Below are 20118 nucleotides of genomic sequence, written 5' to 3' on the forward strand. Positions count from 1 at the left end.
TAGTATGGAGAATTTTCACCTAGATTTATTCCCAGTCTTGTCCTCCTTTAATTTGTGACCTTGCCTCTCTTCTACCTAATACTCTTCCATGTCTTCCTATTGGTCATTTGGAATTAAGTTCTGCTGTGAGAGAAAACCCAAAATAACAATAGTTTAATTGTGATGGGAATTAATTTTTCTCATAGAAGTCTGGAAGTAGGCAACCTGGTTTAGTAGAGTGACTTCATAAACTCAGGGACGCAGATTCCTTCTGTCTTAGTATTACACTTAGTACGTGATTTCCATCTTTCCAACCAAAATGGCTGCTCAGGCTCCTGCTATTACCTCTGCATTCTAGCCAGCCTGAATGTAGAAAGAGATGAAGAAAATGTTCCCTCTCCTTAAGGAAACTTCTTAAAAGCTGTGTAATACAATTCCTCTTACACCGTATAAGGCCCCTTAGTTGGTGGGGGAGATGGAGAAACATAGTCTGTATTCTTGTAACCATGTGCTTAGCTAAACATGAGGAGTTCTGTTTTTCTTCTTCTTTTTTTTTTTTTTGAGACTGAGTCTTGCTCTGTTGCCCAGGCTAGAGTGCAGTGGCACGATCTCAGCTCACTACTCCTGGGTTCAAGCGATTCTCCTGCCTCAGCCTCCAGAGTAGCTGGCATTAGAGGCACTTGCCACGACACCCAGCTAATTTTTGTATTTTTAGTAAAGATGGGGTTTTCACCATGTTGGCCAGGCTAGTCTCGAACTTCTGACCTCAGGTAATCCGCCCACCTCAGCCTCCCAAAGTGCCGGGATTACAGGTGTGAGCCACTGCGCCCAGCCTTGAGAAGTTCCGTTTCTAAGTTAGGAGGGAAGACTAGATGTTGGAGCATAAGTAATAGTTTCTGCCATACCCGTCTAAACTGTTGAACATCCAAGATCCCTCTATATATTCTAGTCCTGACTAGGTCTCTATAACTGGTCCCTTCTGTCATCCACCTCGTCATCCTACCCCACACACCTTGTATTAGGACCCTCAACCATATTAAAATATTAGAATTCACTAGACCCTCTGTGGTGTGTTCATAGTTTATGTTCTTTGCAAGGGTTTTCTTTCAGCCTGTCATGCCTTTTCCTTTCACTGACTGGCAAGTTCCTAATCATTTCCCAAGACTTAACTGAAATACCATCTATGAGAAACTTTTGAATGCTCTCCCACACATCTAGGTTGATTAGTTGCTCCTTGTCTGTGCTCAGGCAACACTTTATGCTTCAGTTAGCACACTGTAGTGTCATGTTTACATATTTTCTTATCTGTCTTATCTAGACTTGAGCTTCCTGAAGGTAGAGACTGTGAGGATTATTCTAATTATTATTATTGTTACTGTTTTGGTCATTGTTTTAGCATACCTAGAACAGATCCAGCACAATGCCTGTAACCCAGCAGATGTCAGATAAATGTAAGTTGGTTACATTGTAATTTGAGTTTAAAACTATACTAAGTTGGAAGAGTGATCCAAATGAAGAGAAAGCTCCATAAGTATTTGACTATTTCTGTTGGTGACTTGCCATTCTTGTATGTTGTCTTGATAGTGTTTACCTTGCGTCAATGAAGAATGAGATTTTGAGATTATTTTTTTCATTTCTAGTGCTAGAGATGAGCTGATTGGTTAACATGTACTTGTGAGGGAGCCGGTGAGAGGAGGAGTATAGGCAGTGACCAGAGAACAGGCCAGTGGATGTTATCATGTGTGCTGAATGGCTGCAGACAGAGAGGAAACATCTATTAATTTGTGACTTTTTACATTGCCCAGAAAATTTGTAAGCGTGGTCTCTGAAATAGGCTAAAGAGAAGAAATGGAAAGGAAATGGCCTTTTGTAGGATAATAACCAATTAGACACTTGCTGAGTTGATGAGGGAATTCTCATATATATATAAGAATATATATGTATGAGATAGAGTTTTTATAACTTGAAATACCCACATATTCTAATAATGAGTTTGCACTTGATAAGTGATGATTACTGGACTAAAAGCAGAAAGGGCAAAAGAGAGGGATGCAAGAAGTAGGTCAAAAGCTAGGGAATGTTGTATAATGGGAGAAACCTGGTACTTTATCTTTGAATGGAGGGTGGAAGGAGGGAACTTGGAACTTTTTAATAGATGTGTGAGGGTACTATACCCTGACTTGTTGTAGAGTTGCCCCCATGAATTCAGCTCGCCCAAAACAGTACATGGTCTTCCCTCCTACACTTCTGCATTCTCTCTGTTAATGGCATCATTATCCCACCTGCCAATCAGGCTCAAAAAATGTCCTGTTTCATTGCTCCTTTAACCACATGTTTCCACACATAGGAATACTTGTCCTGTCCGCCCTCTCTCTGCCTCTTTCCATTTTCATGATCACTGCCCTACTTAAGAGCCCTTTAGTCTCTCCCTTAGACTCCTGCAGTCACTTGTATCTTGCTCTCCCTGCCTTCTGTTTCTTTCTTCTGTTAATTTTATCCCATGTACTGCTGACAGGATAATTTTCCTAAGCACAGTACTGGTCATGATCAACTCCGCTGGTGGAACGCGTTTAGTAGCTCCCCAGTTTTCTGTAGAATACATTCTAGATTCCTTAGGATGACATTTGAGACCTCATCTTCCCTTTAATCTATAGTTTCCCTCTTCCTGCATGCTGCTGCATTCTAATAAATATTGTTGTTCCCCCTGACAAATGTGTTTTTCTGTGTCCAAGATTTTGCTCTCACTCTTCTCGTTGCCAGGTTTGCCTTCTCTGTTGACATTTACCCCTGTCAAAATTTCTGCACGGGCTTTAAAACTTAGCTTAAAAGCTATTCTCATTTCTTTTCAAATTCCCTCTCTAACCAGTTGAATTAAAATTTTCCACTGTGCTTCTGTAATCATTTGTGCCTTTATAATAGCAGTCATTATATTATGCCTTTTATTTAAGATGTGCTGTCTTTTCCTTCTTGTTCCTAATTTTCTTAAAGACACTTATAGCATCTTATACATAGTGAGTACTTAGGAAATGAGAGCTGAGTTAAAGCCAGAGGAATGACTATGATTTGATAACTGTGTGTGTTGTTAAAAGCCTTTTATACAAAACCATGTCTTCAAGGAACTGCTTGATAGAAGGTGGAAGCCATTCACTTCATTGGTCTGTGTGATAGCTGACTTCTCTGGGCTACCTTGACTCTCAGTTATCTTACTCTCAAACCTCAAAGCAGCTCTCTTCTTCCCTTGTTGATGGACAGATTTTTAGTAGGGCTTATTTAATTGTACAAGACCAGCCTGGCCAACATGGTGAAACTATGTCTCTATTAAAAACACAAAAATTAACCAGGCGTGGTGGCACATGCCTGTAGTCCCAGCTACTTGGGAGGCTGAGGCAGGAGAATCACTTGAACCCAAGAGGTGGAGGTTGCAGCGAGCCAAGATCATGCCATTGCACTCGAGCTTGGGCAACAGAACGAGACTCCATCTCAAAAAAAAAAAAAAATTAGTTGTAGAAGGATTCTCTAAGAATTACTGAGGGAAACGTGATTAATATTTCTTTGAAATACTACACTTTACGTCTCTACCTCTTTATCAATTCAGTTCTCATCCGAATTGTGATAGAAATAGGCCAAAAATCACTAAAATGTTTTCTTCTCAGAGTATGCAAGTGGTTGTGCTTATTCTAAATGGCGTTGAATTCAATTGTTGCACAGTCAATAAAAGAATCTTTTTACTCGTCTTCAGTAATGAGGCTATCCCATCTTCTAATTGTATTTTTTTTTTTTTTGCATCAAACCAAATGGTGTATTGAATAAATGGTCTCCTTTGCTCTTCAGGTTATGGTGGAGAATTCAGACTTTACCCCCTCACAAGTAGGATGTCTCTTTACCTTCCTTGCTCGGCAGCTTGCAAAGCCTGACAACACCTTGTTTGTAAACAGAACACTTTTTGATCAGGTAAGTGTCTAGCAGTGAAAACTAAAAGGTTTTTTCCTGTTTACTGCACACAGTTCCCTGGATTACACTTTTTCCTGATGTGACAGACTATTGGGTAAATACCTTATCAAGGAGAGGCCTGTTCAGGTTTTGGATCTAAGTTAGGGGGGTATGTGTATATGGGTGTATGGGTATGTTTTGTGGAGATTGGTTTATAGAGATTGTGTTCTCTCAATTATTCTGTTGCTCTGAATTGCCTAGAATTCGTTGCTCAAGAGTTTCCCAATTTAAGAATCTCCCCCATCTCACTGGTAGTAAGACTATTATGACCATCACCTGGAGAAAAGATTACTTTTGTACAATCTCAATTTACTTACAAATGACTTTCAAGGTTTCTTGTAATCCTGCTTAAATAGCTATTTTTCCACAGGTGGCAAAGAAAATACTTTTTGTCTGGAGAAAGTAACTAAAAATGACTAACATTTTCTGAGTCTTCACAATGGCAGACATTGTTCCAAAGCTTTATGTGTGTATGTTACCTTAGTCCTCTCAACAGCTCTAAAATAGGGACAGTTATCCTCCTTTTATAGATGAGGAAACTGAAGCCTGGAGAGATTAAGTAATTCATGTAAGGTCATACTTAGTGTGTTATTATTAGCAGTAAATATTAAGTCTTAATAGAGTTAGTATCCAAATTCAAGTGGCCTGACTCCTAAGCCCATGCTTTGCTAGGTCCATGGTATCGTATCAGGAAACTTAAAGTTAAGGTATATTGACAACACTGCCTTATTATAGTTATGTTTCTTTTCTCTCTCTATTTTTTTTTTTTTTTTTTTTTTTTTGAGACAGAGTCTGGCTCTGTCGCGTAGGCTGGAGTGCAGCAGCACGATCTTGGCTCACTGCAACCTTGGCCTCCTGGGTTCAAGTGATTGTCCTGCCTCAGCCTCCTAAGTAGCTGGGATTACAGGCACATACCACCACGCCCGGCTAATTTCTTGTATTTTTTGTAGAGATGGGGTTTCACCATGCTGGCCAGGCTGGTCTTGAACTCCTGACCTCAAGTGATCCGCCCTCCTCGGCCTCCCAAAGTGCTGGGATTACAGGTGTGAGTCACTGCGCCTAGCCTCTTAGAGTTATGTTGCCAGGCCGGATGCGATGGCTCACGCCTGTAATCCCAACACTTTGGGAGGCCGAGGCGGGTGGATCACGAGGTCAGGAGATCGAGACCATCCTGGCTAACACAGTGGAACCCCGTCTCTACTAAAAAAATACAAAAAATCAGCCGGGCGTGGTGGCGGGCACCTGTAGTCCCAGCTACTCGGGAGGCTGAGGCAGGAGAATCACTTGAACCCGGGAGGCAGAGCTTGCAGTGAACTGCGATCACGCCACTGCACTCCAGCCTGGGCGACAGAGTGAGACTCTGTCTCAATAAATAAATAAATAAATAAATAGTTAGCACACCTGCACCTGATGTTACATGTACTAGGTTAATCAGTTGGGAAGGTAGCCTACACCTGTGGTATTTGTTATGTCTGGGTGTGAATGAGTTGGTTATTTGAAAGGGTAGTTATTATTTTTATTATGAGAGTATTAATGTCTAGATGCTGATATCAAATAAAAAATACTTTTTCTTCGGCCAGGTCCTTGAATTCCTTTGTAGTCCTGACGATGACTCCCGACACTCTGAAAGACAGCAGGTATGAACTACTAGAACTCTTTTTGCTAAAAAATAGGAAAGAAGAGTAAGCCAGAAAGAATTCTTCTGTGCTAGACCTCACTACACATGAGGGGCGATTACTTGTGCCAAACCCTAATACGAAGTTAGAGTCAGTGGGAACCAGAAAATAGAGTGGATGATTGTTAGAGGTACATGTGTAAGAAGCTTATATCAAACTAAATTCCTAGGTAGACTGGATCTGTCTTGTATCTACCGTGACATCAAAGAAACTTCCCCTATTATGTAGCAACAGCTAGGACTTCTTGTACCCTGCATTCCATTGGCATCATTAATCTGGTAACTACTGCTAGCTGCTGTGGTCCTGAAACAAAAAAGCTGCAGGGTCCTGAGTATTGACATACCTAATTTTTGAGAGTGCCCTAAAACCCCACTGCATTAGGGCTGACCATTCTGGAGACTAGAATCCACCTGTCCTTCCGCTAATTATCGTGAGATAGTAACTGTTTGAGTACCACTTCTTTCTGTTCATGCCACTTTCTTGAGGTTGCCTTGAGGAGTAGGATTCTTTAAAAAGCATACCCACCATAATTGTGGGCACTAAGAGAGTCAACCCATTTTGTATTGATAGCCAGATTTTGTCAGGTAAGTAAACTACTAAAATTAAGTACCATGAGAGCTGTGCTGAAGTATGGCTTTATGGCACTGTGGTAATCATACGCAGCTGGGAAGTTGAGACTATCGGATAGCAACAGTGACCCCTTTATCCGCACAGCTATGGCCCAGTGACTGCTGCAGAGTATCCTAGGTAAAAGAACAGCTGGTAAAATTTTGGTTATCTCTTAAATTATATTGAATACAAATAGTATATGGGTCCCCTCATTTCAGCTGCTTAGTGTTGTAAAAATTAATTCTATGAGCTCCAATATTTTTGTTTGCTTTTTATTGTGGTAAAATAGACGTAACACATAATTTACCATTTTAACCATTTTTAAGTGTATACATCAGTGGTATTCACATTGTACAATCCTCATCACCATCCATCCCCAGAACTCTTTTATCTTCCCAAACTGAACTACCATACCAATTAAATCATAACTCCCACTCCCTGTTTTCTCCTCCCCAGCCCTTAGTAACTACCAGTCTCTATGAATTTTACTACCTTAGGTCCCTCACGTAAGTGCAGTCACAGTACTCGTTCTTTTGTATTTAGCTTATTTCACTTGGCAGAATGTGTTCAAGGTTCATCCATGCTGCAGCATGCATGTATCAGGTTTTCTTCCTACTGAACAGTATTCTGTTGTATGCATATACTACATTTTGTTTATTCATTCATCCACTGAGGGGCATTTGGATTATTTCCACCCTTTGGCTATTTTGAATAATGCTGCTATGAAAAGCCCCAATACTTAATTTTTAAAAAATTAACATGTAAACATGGATACCAGCTGTGGATAGACAGATTGTAAAGAACCATAAGACATAAAAGTGAGATAAAAATTCACTTCTTGAAAGATATATATGGACATTTTAGCTTAGCAGAGCGTCAGCTCAATGTCTAATAGGGCTTTATTCGTAAACACTGTGGCGTTCTTTCCATGTTTGGAAAGCGGAGCCATTTATCTTTTTATAGGGCTTAAATGCAGTATGATCAAGTTTATAATGTCAGTCTAACCCCTTCTATATGTGACAGCAAGCCAAAATATCATCAACTAAGAATACAAAAGAAAAAAATTAGATGTTATAGTCTGCATGGCTGAATGCACTCTTAAAGAGCTAGTAAATTCTCAAGTGTTTTTACTCATTTATTGTAAATACTCAGGTCCTTTTAGAATTGCTGCAGGCTGGAGGCATAGTTCAATTTGAAGAGAGTCGACTCATCCGGATGGCAGAAAAAGCTGAGTTGTAAGTTGTTTTGAGGCTGTATATTAGTTTGCCATAGAAATATTAAATTACATTTCTTTAACTTAAAGCCCAGTTTATTGATACATTGCTGCTTTTTTAATTAGGAAAGATTATACAAATAACAAAAAGCTAAGGGTGAAAATTTTTCCCTTTTAATTGAATTCTAGAAATTAGTAAAATTTGCAGAAATTGATAGGGCAGATATGAAACTTTTATATAATTGTTTAAACATAAAGTGAAATAGCCTTATGTTTTATTATTTTAGATTTTTTCTTTAATATTTCCATGTTTCATAAATTGTTGATGGTTATCTTAGATATATTAGAGACAATGCAGTATTTGATGTAGTAAATAAGATGATATGATCACATTGCTACTTACCTAGCATGCTGTATTTATATGACATGTAATTCTGAACAGAGGAACTTTATGTAAAATTTTTGTAAATTATCAATTAATATCTAACATATTCACTATTTCTTATGTGATACACTATTGTTTTAGTATTTCTTTTGTATTCAGCATTGAAATTTTTTATAAACATAATATTTAGCAGCCTCTTGAACCTATAGTTAAAGGTTAACGGCAAATACTCATCTCCCTTAGTTATTCACTGTAACTTTATTTAACAATAGAAATCACATCTACTATATTAATTTTTCTTTTTTTTCTTTTGAGACAAGGTCTCCCTCTGTTGACCAGGCTGGAGTGCAGTGGTGCGATCATAGCTCACTGTAGCCTTAACCTCCTGGTCTCAAGCAATCCTCCTGCCTCAGCTTCCGTAGTAGCTCAGATGACAGGCACATGCCACCATACCTGACTTTTAGTTTTTTTGTAGAGACGGGGTCTTGCTATGCTGCCCAGGCTGATCTCAAACTCCTGGTCTCAAGCAATCCTCTTGCCTCAGCCTCCCAAAGTGCTTGGATTATAAGCATGAGCCAGGACACCTGGTCCACTTTTCCTAATACTAACCTGTGTGCCAGAGCAAATATCTCAAAAACCTCCCTGTTTGATACACTGAAGTTTTTCCCTTTACATTCTAGCTATCAAATTTGTGAATTTATGTATGAAAGAGAACACCAATATGACAAAATTATTGATTGCTACTTACGTGACCCTCTGCGAGAGGTGAGTCAAGATACTGCTTTACTCTTTTTTCTTACTCAACTTTCCCTCTTATTGAGTACAAATAACTGTTGAGTAGAAATATTTGCGCATGTGTATGAGCCAAATACACATTGATAATTAAAACAGATACAGTTCTTGCAGTTTTGGAATGTATAATTTAGTGATGAAACTGACAGTAAACAAAGTCAAATATGATTACAAATTGGGATAAATGCTAGGGAAGAGAAACCGAGTGCAACTTTAGAGGTTGATGGGGAACTGACTTACACAGAGTAGCCAGGGAAGGAATTTCAGAGAAAGTGACATATAAACTGAGTTTTGGAATTTGAGAAGCCAGTGAAGGAAAGAGCCAAGAAGAGTGTTCCAGGATGGGTAACTGTATATGCAAGAGACCTGAGGTGGGGAAAATTGACATGTTCAAGGAGCTGAGTAGAGATCATATAGATGAAGTGAAAATCAGTATAGGTGGAGCATAATAGACAAGGGCAGGAGTGGTTTGTGCTGAAATTGGGAATGTGGACAATGGGATCCCCAAAAGCCAAAGTGTGATACTCCTTCATTAGGTCACTGAAGATTAATAAATTCAAACCAAAATTAATTAGAACTGATTTTTTGCTTCCAAGAGTCTACCCTAAATTTTAAACAATTACTCTTTATTTTTAGGGACCGAGTTTTCCATCAGTTAACTATCTCCGGATGATTTTTCATCTTCAGATAACAGATGTTTACCAAGACTGGTTCAGTTGGTAGGGACTAAATCTTGAGTGAGTGAATGAATGAATAAATTATATTGTCTTGTGCTCTTCAGGAAGAAGTCTTTAATTACATTCACAATATCTTGTCCATTCCCGGACACAGTCCAGAGGAGAAGCAGTCTGTATGGCAGAAAGCAATGGATCACATTGAGGTACTGATGCACAAAACTTCACACTTCACCATCTGAATGATCATCTAACCCAAGTTAACTTTATGCCAATGAAGCAATGGCATGTATCATATTAAGTTGATTTAATTTAGGGTTGAAATCTTTTTCGTGTAATTATTCTACCTCATATTTGTATTCATAAAGTCTGTGTCACATGCAATCTATTACATCATGACTTCTGAAACTAGCCCATGTTCAATCAGCCAGTGACAAACTATTATTAATGCGTTTTTACAAAGTTCGTAGAATGATTCTGAGAGTACTGCTTGTCCTTTTTTCCTAATATGTGATGAGTGCCATTCCCTCCAATCATCTAATGGACTTTTAGAAAAATTACTGCAATGAGTTTTCTCTCTGATGTGTTTCTCTTCCTTATATAAGAGGATGATGATTCTGACCTAGCTGTGGTCAACTAATTCACTGATTTTGTTGATGCCTGCTATTTTACAGAGGGTGCAAGTATTCACTTCTGTTGAAACAAAAAGTTCCTATTAAGAAACAATGCTTCTAGATATACAAATAGACTACTTGCGTGATGAGGGCTGTGATCACAATGTGTTCTGAAATGGGACCCAAAAATCACTTCTTACTTTAGTTTCCTTATGTTCATAACATACTCCTTACCCCAGAATCCAACAGAACTAGCAGTTTTGTTGAAATCTCTTATTTTTATGTTTTATGTTATTTTATCTATTCTGTTTATTTCTGATGATTGAAAAAAAGTAGTAAGAAAAGAGGTAATCCTCTTTTGGAAATAACATTTAAACTGAGGTAATCCTAGTTTTGGAAATAACATTTAAACTGAGGTAATCCTACTTTTGGAAATAACATTTAAACTGAGGTAATCCTACTTTTGGAAATAACATTTATATCTACAGAGTTGCTCTCATTCTTCGTATAGCAAGAGTCAGGTGGTGGATTTAGAGATGTAGTAAAGATATGATTATTCAACATGTTTGAACATTTTTTATAGATATGAAAAACTATAAGAAAGGATATGATGTGGATACTTTTAGTTCCCGAAGGTTGTAAAGTTTAGAAAGATCAGAGGTGTGAACAACATCTTCTTGTGAAATATCTGGCACGAAAGGTAGTATAGCCAGTCGTGAGATATGTGGTCTGAAGTAATTTCCACACTGCTGTATATAGGATTGAGAACATGGAATATATTATTTAGTGTTGTTATATTCCTGCTAAAAACAAGATGAATATATCTTGGCAAAATAACCCAACAAGTCATTCTCTGATTTTGTGTTTTATACTTTTTCCCTTTAATGATTTAGTATTCTTTTTCATCCTCCTCTTCAAGTCTCCATGGTTATATTATGATTCAGTTCTCATTTCACCTCGTCTGCATTATACAGTGGTTTGAGCACATGGATTCCAGACATCAAAAATGAAGCCACATCTCTGCATTATGTGAAATGTGATAAATTAATCAATGAGAAAACATTGCTCAGCAAAAAACTCAAGCTAGGGGAGCATTAAGTATTTTTGCTACACAATAATTATTTTTGCTGACTAGTTTTTCCCACATCTGCATATTTTTTCACCTTGAACTTTTTAATACTCTTAAGGCCACAATGACAGGTGTATAAGCTTTTGTTGAAGGACTTCTGTGTCTTCAGTAATGTAAATATAATCAACATTAAATACATAGGACAAAAAGGCATCATAATGAAGTTTTCTGACAAGATACACTTAGTTTATAGCTTAGTGGTTCTTAACACTTTTTTTGAGACTCTAATGAAAGATTTATGCCTCATAATATTGCACATGTACATAGATACATGATTCTGTTTAAAGTTTCAGGGATATACAGATCCCTGAAAGTCTTTCTTAGATGACCGATCTCTGGTTCAGATGGTTTTTTGAATATGAAAGATTTCATTAAATTGTGTTGACATGTTATATTTTGAAATTTATAAAGCATTCAAAAAAGTACATAAAACAAATGTATAACTTAATTAAAAATTGAAAAGCAAACATCCTAGGTCCTCAACAAGAAATATTATATTTCCATACCTCAGACTTTTCCCATATATTCTTTTCTGATCACAGTTTTTTCTTCCCCCCTTCCCCCATACAGCCATTATCCTGGTTTTTGTGACAGTTTCTTACCTTTTTGTATACTGTTACTGCATATGCATGCATCCCTAAATATATGTTTTTGTTTTGCCTATTCTTGAACTTTATTTTCTTATTTTTGCCCAGTATTTTGTTTGAGAAGATTGTACCTTTTGTTTTACATAGCTGCAGTTGATTTTTATTGTATAGTATTCCATTTTATAAGTATATCACAGTTTATCCATTCTACTGCTGCTAGGCATTTCAGTTGTTTCTAGTCTTAACTATTAAGAACAGTCTGTTCACAATCATTCGTATATATGCATCTTGAGCATAGCCACATACATTTCTCTAAGGCAGTGATTCTCAGTTTCGTCCCCAAACCAACATCACAGCATCAGCTGAGAATTTGATAGAAATGCAAAGTTTTGACCTCCACCTCAGACCTCCTGAATCAGAAACTCTGGGGGTGAGGCCCAGCAATCCCCTACATTATTCTGATGTATGCTAACTCATAATCTCTGCTCTAGTGTATATAATTCCTAGTTAGTTGAGATTAATATTTTAAATTTCACTGGATGCCAGCACTGTGTGAGAGTTCCTATGGACTCTATATCCTTGGCAGACTTTAAATCTTTCCCGATCTAGTGGATGTGTAATGATACCTAATTATGTTTTACATTTACCTTTCCTTAATTACTAATAAGACTGACAGCCTTTTCATATGTTTATTGGGCATTTAAATTTTCTCTTTTGTGAAGTGCCTGCTGAAGTTTTTTGCCCACTTTTCTGTTTGAATGTCTCATACTTACTGTTTTGGAAGATTTCTTTATGTATTGTGGATGTTAGTCTTTTATCAGCAATATATATTGCAAATATCTTCTCCCATCTCCCATTCTGTGGCTTTTCCTTTCGATCTTTGTGTGTGTGTGTGTGTGTGTGTGTGTGTGTGTGTGTGTGTTTTTAAGTGGTCAAAATAATCATTTCCCCCCCTCTTTATGTCCTACTTGCTTTCTTATTTCTTTTTAATCTTTGGCTCTGAGTTCCACCTGAAAGTAATTTTTGTGCATAGTATGAGATGGAAGTCGAGTTAATTTTTTAGAATACAGATGCCCAATTTTCCCAGCAGCAGTTATTTTTAAAGGTTGCTTTTTCCTGTTGCTCAGCAATGCTACCTTTGTGATGACTGTATCAAGGATCTATATGTGTAGTCTGTTTCTCTGGGCCTTCTGTTCCATTGGTCTGTTTGTCCATCTCTGCATCAGTACCACACTGTTTTTAATATTGTTGCTGTATAATGAGTCTTGATATCTTTAACAGAATCTTGGCTGTTATTGACTTTTGATACTTCCAAATACATTTTAGAATCAACTTATCAAGTTCCACCAAAATTTTTTTAACTTCGTGATTATGACAGGCATTGCACTGAATCTATCAATAATTTTGAAGATAATTTGCAATCTTTACAATATTGAGTCTTCATATCTATGACTGTATGGTATAATCCTTTATTTAATATCTTCCTATTAAGTTTTATAATGCTCTCTGTGGGGAATTTCCATCCTTTGTTTTTGTTTTGTTTTGTTTTGTTTGAGACAGAGTCTCACTCACTGTGTCGCCCAGGCTGGAGTATAGTGGCACCATCTAGGTTCACTGCAACCTCAGCCTCCTGGGTTCAAATGATTCTCCCTCCTCATCCTCCCTAAGTAGCTGGGATTACAGATATGGCCACCACGCACAGCTTATTTTTATATTTTTAGTAGAGACAGGGTTTTGCCATGTTGGCCAAGCTAGTCTCAAACTCCTGACCTCAAATGATTCACCTGCCTTGGCCTCCCAAAGTGCTAGGATTACAAGCATGAGCCACCACACCCAGCCCCATCCTTTGTTATACTTACTGTCACAACTTCATATTTTTAATGCTGTTGTTAATGGCATTTTTTAAAATTTCATTTCCAACATAAGTATGTTTACTGTAAGGATTTTTATGGAAGTTTTCTTCTATTTCTAGTATGCCAAGAGTTTCCTCATGAATGGATTTTGAATTTTATCATGTTTTCTTCCTTATTCTGTTTTTGTGTTAAATTTTATTGGTATTAAACCAACCTTGATTTTTGCAGATAAGTGCAACTTGATCCTGATATATTATTTTTATACATTGCTGAATTTCATTTTTATTTAGGATGTTTATATCAATATTTGTGATTCAGATTGATCTGTAATTTTGTCCTATTGGGTTTAAGGTGTCAAAATGTTACTAGCCTCTTACAATGAGCTGAAGAATTTTTCTTTTTTCTATTCTCTGTTGTAAGAGGTTTAGTTAAGGCTGGAATTATTTCTTCCTTAAATGGTTGCTAGAACTTACCAGTGAGGCTATTTGACCCTACAGTTTTTCATATGGAAAGTTTTTAAACTACTCAGTTATTTTAATGGTTAAAAATCAAATCAGGGTCAGACACAGTGGCTCATGCCTGTAATTCCAGCACTTTGGGAAGCCGAGGCAGGATGATCGATCTCTTGATCCCAGGACTTCCAGACCAGCCTGGGCAACATAGCAAGACCCCGTCTCTACCAAAAAAAAAAATCAATTCAGGCTATTTCTTCTCAAGTCAGTTTATTAAATTATACTTTTTAGGAATTTATTTTGTCTGAATTTCCAAATTCTTGGCATAAATTCATTCATCGTAGCTTATTTTTGAATGGCTACAGATCAGTAGTAGTGTCTCCTTTGTAATATTTAGTTATACCTTCTCTCTCATCAGGAGTATTGCATTAAAGTTATGTAAACTACAGTTATTTGTGGCAGCTAATTATTACGAATCTACAAGTACTACCTAACACAATAATTAAGAGATACATTGTGAATGTTGCAGTCATAGTGGCTTGTTTGAGTTTTATTTAATAATACCTATTTTGGTCTACATTTGGTCTTTGTGTTTTAGCCGTGTATTGTGGTTGTGTTTGATCATAGTGTCCCCACAGAGAAGGTACACTTGGAAAGGTAGAATATTAGGTGACAGAAACCAAGTAAGAAGAGAGTTTTAAAAAGAAAAGGATAGCCAGTAGTGTCCAGGAAAGTCCAAGGGGAGGTCAAATTAAAAGTCTTATATTTGACAAATAGATTTTATTAACAGTGTTTAATTAAAAGTGGTCAACATTTTACTCTCATATAAAATTTAAGACCTGAAGTTTATTTCTTAAAATGCTTGCAGTTTCTAAATCCACTAGGCACCAGAAGTAAAGTTTTAAAATTCTTGGCCAGATAAATTACAACTATTCTTTCTCGTTTCTTCAAGTTATTACTTTAAGCTCCAGAGTGAAATGCATTGACAGGAAATTTGGGAAGCTTTTGTTCCGTTTCTCCTGCAGGTATCATGGCTGAAATCCAGAACTCTATAGTGCTTTCATTTTCTAAGAATTCTGAATTACCTTTCTTTAAATGAAATTTTGATTTTTTTTTTACATGGCACATTTCTAATTTTGCTCATTTGCAAAGTGCACTTTAAATTGAGGCCCTATATCAAGGTCTGCTGAAATGCAGTATGGAAGCTTGCGACTGTATTGAGGTAGGTAATCATGCCTCACATCTGTGGATAGGCTGTTTAAATAAGCCATTAGAGATGGCTTTGTCTTTTCCTTTAACTCCAGGAACTTGTGTCCCTGAAGCCTTGTAAAGCTGCGGAGCTGGTTGCCACCCACTTTTCTGGACATATTGAAACGGTCATTAAAAAACTTCAGGTACATATTGCAAATATATATTGGGGGAAAATATCTAGTGGAGAGACAATTATTAAATCGTCACCTAAGAAGTTTTGATTGTAGTGATTTCTTCAGTTGACATTTATTAGCAGTTTCTATTAGGTTGGTGCAAAAGTGATTGCGGTTTTTGCCATTTCTTTAATGGCACCAACCTAATACTGTGTGTGTGTGTGTGTGTGTGTGTGTGTGTGTGTGTGTGTGTGGTTGGGAGCAGTTGTATGATGATCTCTTAGTTGGGAAATGAGGGAGTTCATCTTTGTGCATACAAATATGAGCTTCAAAGAAGCATTTCTGGAACTATAATGTACTTATTCTAGAAATCCTAATCCACAGATCCTCCCTTCTCCCATTTTCTTTTGCTGTAGGATCCACAACCCTGTTTTCTTTTTTTTTTTTTTTTTGAGATGGAGTCTCACTCTGTCACCCAGGCTGGAGTGCAGTGGTGTGATCTCCACTCACTGCAAGCTCCGCCTCCCGGGTTCAAGCCATTCACCTGCCTCAGCCTCCTGAGTAGCTGGGACTACAGGTGCCTGCCACCACGCCTGGCTAATTTTTTTGTGTTTGTAGTAGAGACAGGGTTTCACCATGTTACCAGGTTGGTCTTGATCTCCTGACCTCATGATCCGCCTGCCTCGGCCTCCCAAAGTGCTGGGATTACAGGCGTGAGCCACCGCGCCTGGCCCACAACCCTGTTTTCTTTGAGATTCATATTTATTCAAAACTTTGTCATCCTGAAATTGTGCTGTTTAGAATTTTTCTTGGAAAATCTTAACTGGAATACAGCTATATGCATGGTAAATATTGAGAAGCTCAGTTAAAAGTACTATTGAATGGACTGTTTAAGGTATTCCACTTACCACTTACCATGGCCGTGCTGATGTTGAGTTTGCTCCCTGTCATTGTAGCCACAAGTGATAGAGGCAGGGAATAGGACAATGACAGGGACATGAAGCACCACCCAGAGTCCTCAAGTGACATTAATAGTGGTTGGGAATAGCTGTGCAAGAAGGAAATCAGAGCAGTGAGTAGGAGGTAGCTGGCATGAGAGACCAAAATATGGAATTCATTCATTTGAACATTTAGTGCAGCTCCACTCTCTACCAGTGTGCTAGGCCCTAGGGACAGAAATAAGAATACAACCTTTTCTTAAATTTTTCCTCTAGAACAGAGAAGCACTTGCATAATTATAGTCCAGTGTTGAAAGAGCTACACTAGAGATATGTGAAAAGTACTGTAGGAACAAGAGAAGAAGAGGGTGATGGATTGCGAGAAAGACAAGAATGCCCAGAGATCCCTAATCTGGTCTTGAATGCCTAATGTCAGATTTCCAAGCAGAGACTTGGGCAGGGCTTTCTTAATAAAAAGGTTCTGGGTATAAAAGCCTTGAAGGCATAAAGCAGCATGCATGTTCAGAGAACAGTCAGGTCTGTGTGAAGCATGACGTCGGCGGGGGGTGATGGTGGAAGTGGCATTAGGTTAAGCTACTAGTGATAGGCTGGAGGGGAGGAGCTAAACTAGAGGGGTTGCAAAATACAGCTTGGAGACAAATACGGAACGGTTTCATATGTGATGCTATGAAATTTAAACTGTCTTCTGTGTACTGAGAATTATTGAAGTTTTTTAAAGCTAAAGAGCAGTATCATTAGATCCATTTTACAGAAAATGAACTTTGGATAGCAGTGGGGAGAATGGACTGGAAAGGAGAGCAAATGGAGGAGAGAGAAGAAGGTCTAGGCAAAAGATGGAGAGGACTAGCACTAAGTCAGTGGCAGTTAGAGAGGACAGATTTAGGACATTTTTGTGAAGTAAAATGTATAGGATCTGGAAATCAGTTGAATGTGATGGGAGGAGTTAAAAACAACTCCCAGATATCAGGCTTGGTTGTCCAGCATGATAATGATGAATGAGGTCCATTAACTCAAGAAAAAGACTCGCCCATTAATTCAGTAAATACTCCTGTACGTGCTCTGGGCCAAAAACATTAAGTGCTGAGGATACAAAAACATGTAAGTGTGATCCTGCTCTCTAGGAAGAAGACAAATAAGCCAAAAGACAATTACAGACTAGCTTGATTGGAATGCTAATGGAGCCCAGGATACTAAAGTAGTACACGGAAGGACATGAAATCCAGTCTAGTGAGGGAGGGTAGGAGGAGGTTTCTACCAAAGCTACTCTCAACCTCCAGAGCTTCTCTCCCCTTTAAAAGTCAGCACTTCTGGTAAATTTTGCCTGTGGTGGTGGCTATGTTGTCATTGTCCTTTAAGATTTAAAATTATCACTTGTAGGATTTTCTTTTCTTTTTTTTGTAGTCTCTACGGATATTAAGAGACAGGCCCAGTAGGTGAATATAATGTCATTCATCAGACAAATATATAAAAGTAAAGTATGGGCGGGGCACAGTGGCTCACACCTATAATCCTAGCATTTTGCAAGGCCCAGGCGGGCAGATCGCTTGAGCTCCAGAGCTCAAGACCAGCCTGGGCAACATGGTGAAACGCCATCTCTACAAAAAAATCCAGAAAATTAGCTGGACATGGCGGTGGGTGCCTTTTGTCCCAGCTGTACGGGAGGCTGAGGTGGGATGATCACCTGAACCCAGGAGGTTGAGGCCGCAGTGAGCTGTGATCATGCCAGTGCACTCCAGCTTGGGTGACAGAGTGAGACCCTGTCTCAAAAAAAAAAAAAAAAAAAAAAGGTCTGTTTGTGGAGTCTTAGACATTTCTTTTAAAGAAATGAAGTATTTACTTTATTGCATAGCTTTATAAATTGTGCAAGAATCCCACATAGATCTTACAAAGTACCTTTACTTTTGATGGCAAGAAATATGCCTCTGACCAATTGTTTTCAGAATTCTTAAAATGAAAAATTGCCAGAATATTATGTTATAACCGAGAAGAAAGTCATGTAAAATAACACAAAGTGATAGTGAAAAAATAGAAAATCAGACTGGTAAAAATAAATATATTTTTAAATCATATTTTATATTAATCTTTTTCATCTTTAAGAGTCCCCCATTTTTTACAGATAAAGTGTGAATGTGTCAAAAAATAAAAAACAAAAACTAAACAATAACAATTTTTGCATAGGTTTCCCAAGAATTTAGAAATATTCATATTTTTGTAGTATTTGAAGGTTTATCTCATTTAACCCTCATGTAGTAGTTACTACCCAATGTGGAAGGCAGAGAAGATATTGCTGTCCTCTTTTTTTTTTCCACATAAGGAAATTGAATTGCTCAGAGGATAAGTAACTTACAGAAAGTCACGTAAGTGAGTAAATGGCAAAAACAGAACCCAGATTTTATGGCATATTGATTGCTAACGTGTTGCAGTTTGATTGGCATCTCTTCTGTATTTGTTTATATTCATGAACTTTTTTGGTGGTGGTTGTTAACTTGGACCTCAAACTCCCACCCTCCCTGGATGAACTATCTCACAGCAACCCATTGCCACAGGAGGACCAGGTTAAGGCAAGGTGAAACCGATCAGTGCATCCAGAGCTCAGCATCCACAGAGCAGTTCCAAGCACCTGCCACTCCGAGGGTCCTTGTGCTGTGAACAGCTCGAGGATTTGTCTCACTAGAGGTCTTTTTTGGGCGATAATAGGGTGTTTGTGTTCCGTTTACACTGAGAAGTGAATGTGCGACAGTGATTAGAATTATTGAGAAGACATAAAGAACCTCTAGATGATTCTTTAGAATTTCTTAGATCTGTACAGAGGGCTTTGTGGATATACTCAGATATCTGTGCATAAAGGGATAGGTTAAAGTAGTTCTTTACCATGGAATATTTGAAAAATTTGTTTTAATATTTAATTGTAATTTTTATTGTTTTTCTATTCAGAACCAGGTTTTGCTTTTCAAATTTTTGAGGAGTCTTCTTGACCCAAGGTATGTTGATAAACTTTAGTCTTTCATTATATATATATATATATATATATATATGAGAAATAAAAGGAAATAAATAAAGTTACCAGCCCATGGTATCTAAATAATACAATTAGCTCTTAATTTTTTATATTAGTAGGAGCAACTGTTACACAGATAATGTGAAAATAGAAGATCTGAACGATAGATTATATCTTGAGATAATACTTTTCTTTCCATGTGAACATGAGCATATATGGTGAGTTCTCATGGGTGTAAATAAAATAATGAAGCCATGCCACAAGGACATGTTTCAGAAGAGTTAGCTTCCCCCTCCTGCCCTTGTTTCACTCTTGCCTACTCCTAACTTCATGTGGGTGATTGATGGTGGCTCTACTTTCCAAAGTTAACACTTGGTTCCCAGCCCACCTCTAAATGTATTACCTTTTAAACTCTGACTTAATATGTTTAGTTTTAAACAACTTCCTGATGGTGTGGGAAGGAAAGTTAAAATGTGTTTTTTCAACTGCTACTCTGATGTTTATATCAAATAAAAGCAAACTCAAGGAGATGATGAAATTAATAATGGATTTGTAGGCAAAGCAGTGCTGCATATGAGGTTTTAAAGTTTTGCTGTAACTACATAGAGTATATTGGGAGTTGAGGGCAGTAATATTTAATATCCTCTAAGATAGCTACTCTTGACTAGTAGTGTGCATCAGAATCACCTACGAAGCTTTTAAAAATTCAGATGGCTTGTCCCAACCCACAGAATCACTAGGAGTTGGAATATTTTGATGCACACCTAGAGTTAAGCATGGTTTACGTGTAATTTTCCAAGATGACATAGCTTTCATATCAGACATACAAACTTTAGGTTTCATT

General features: G+C 37.7%; 1 protein-coding gene across 10 annotated transcripts in view; it reads left to right on the plus strand.

Moving 5' to 3' along the window:
* VPS8 (VPS8 subunit of CORVET complex) overlaps positions 1 to 20118 on the plus strand; it is a 238918-nt gene that overhangs the window by 108596 nt on the left and 110204 nt on the right. For all 10 annotated transcript variants that reach the window (XM_016942447.3, XM_016942443.3, XM_054681298.2 and 7 more), the window contains 7 exons: positions 3811 to 3930; positions 5550 to 5606; positions 7407 to 7489; positions 8533 to 8617; positions 9426 to 9524; positions 15258 to 15347; positions 19211 to 19257. In XM_016942447.3, the coding sequence (XP_016797936.1) occupies positions 3811 to 3930; positions 5550 to 5606; positions 7407 to 7489; positions 8533 to 8617; positions 9426 to 9524; positions 15258 to 15347; positions 19211 to 19257 (581 nt within the window). The remainder of the gene's footprint in view (positions 1 to 3810; positions 3931 to 5549; positions 5607 to 7406; positions 7490 to 8532; positions 8618 to 9425; positions 9525 to 15257; positions 15348 to 19210; positions 19258 to 20118) is intronic.

This window comes from Pan troglodytes, chromosome 2 (assembly GCF_028858775.2).
Source record: "Pan troglodytes isolate AG18354 chromosome 2, NHGRI_mPanTro3-v2.0_pri, whole genome shotgun sequence".
Lineage (NCBI taxonomy): Eukaryota > Metazoa > Chordata > Mammalia > Primates > Hominidae > Pan > Pan troglodytes.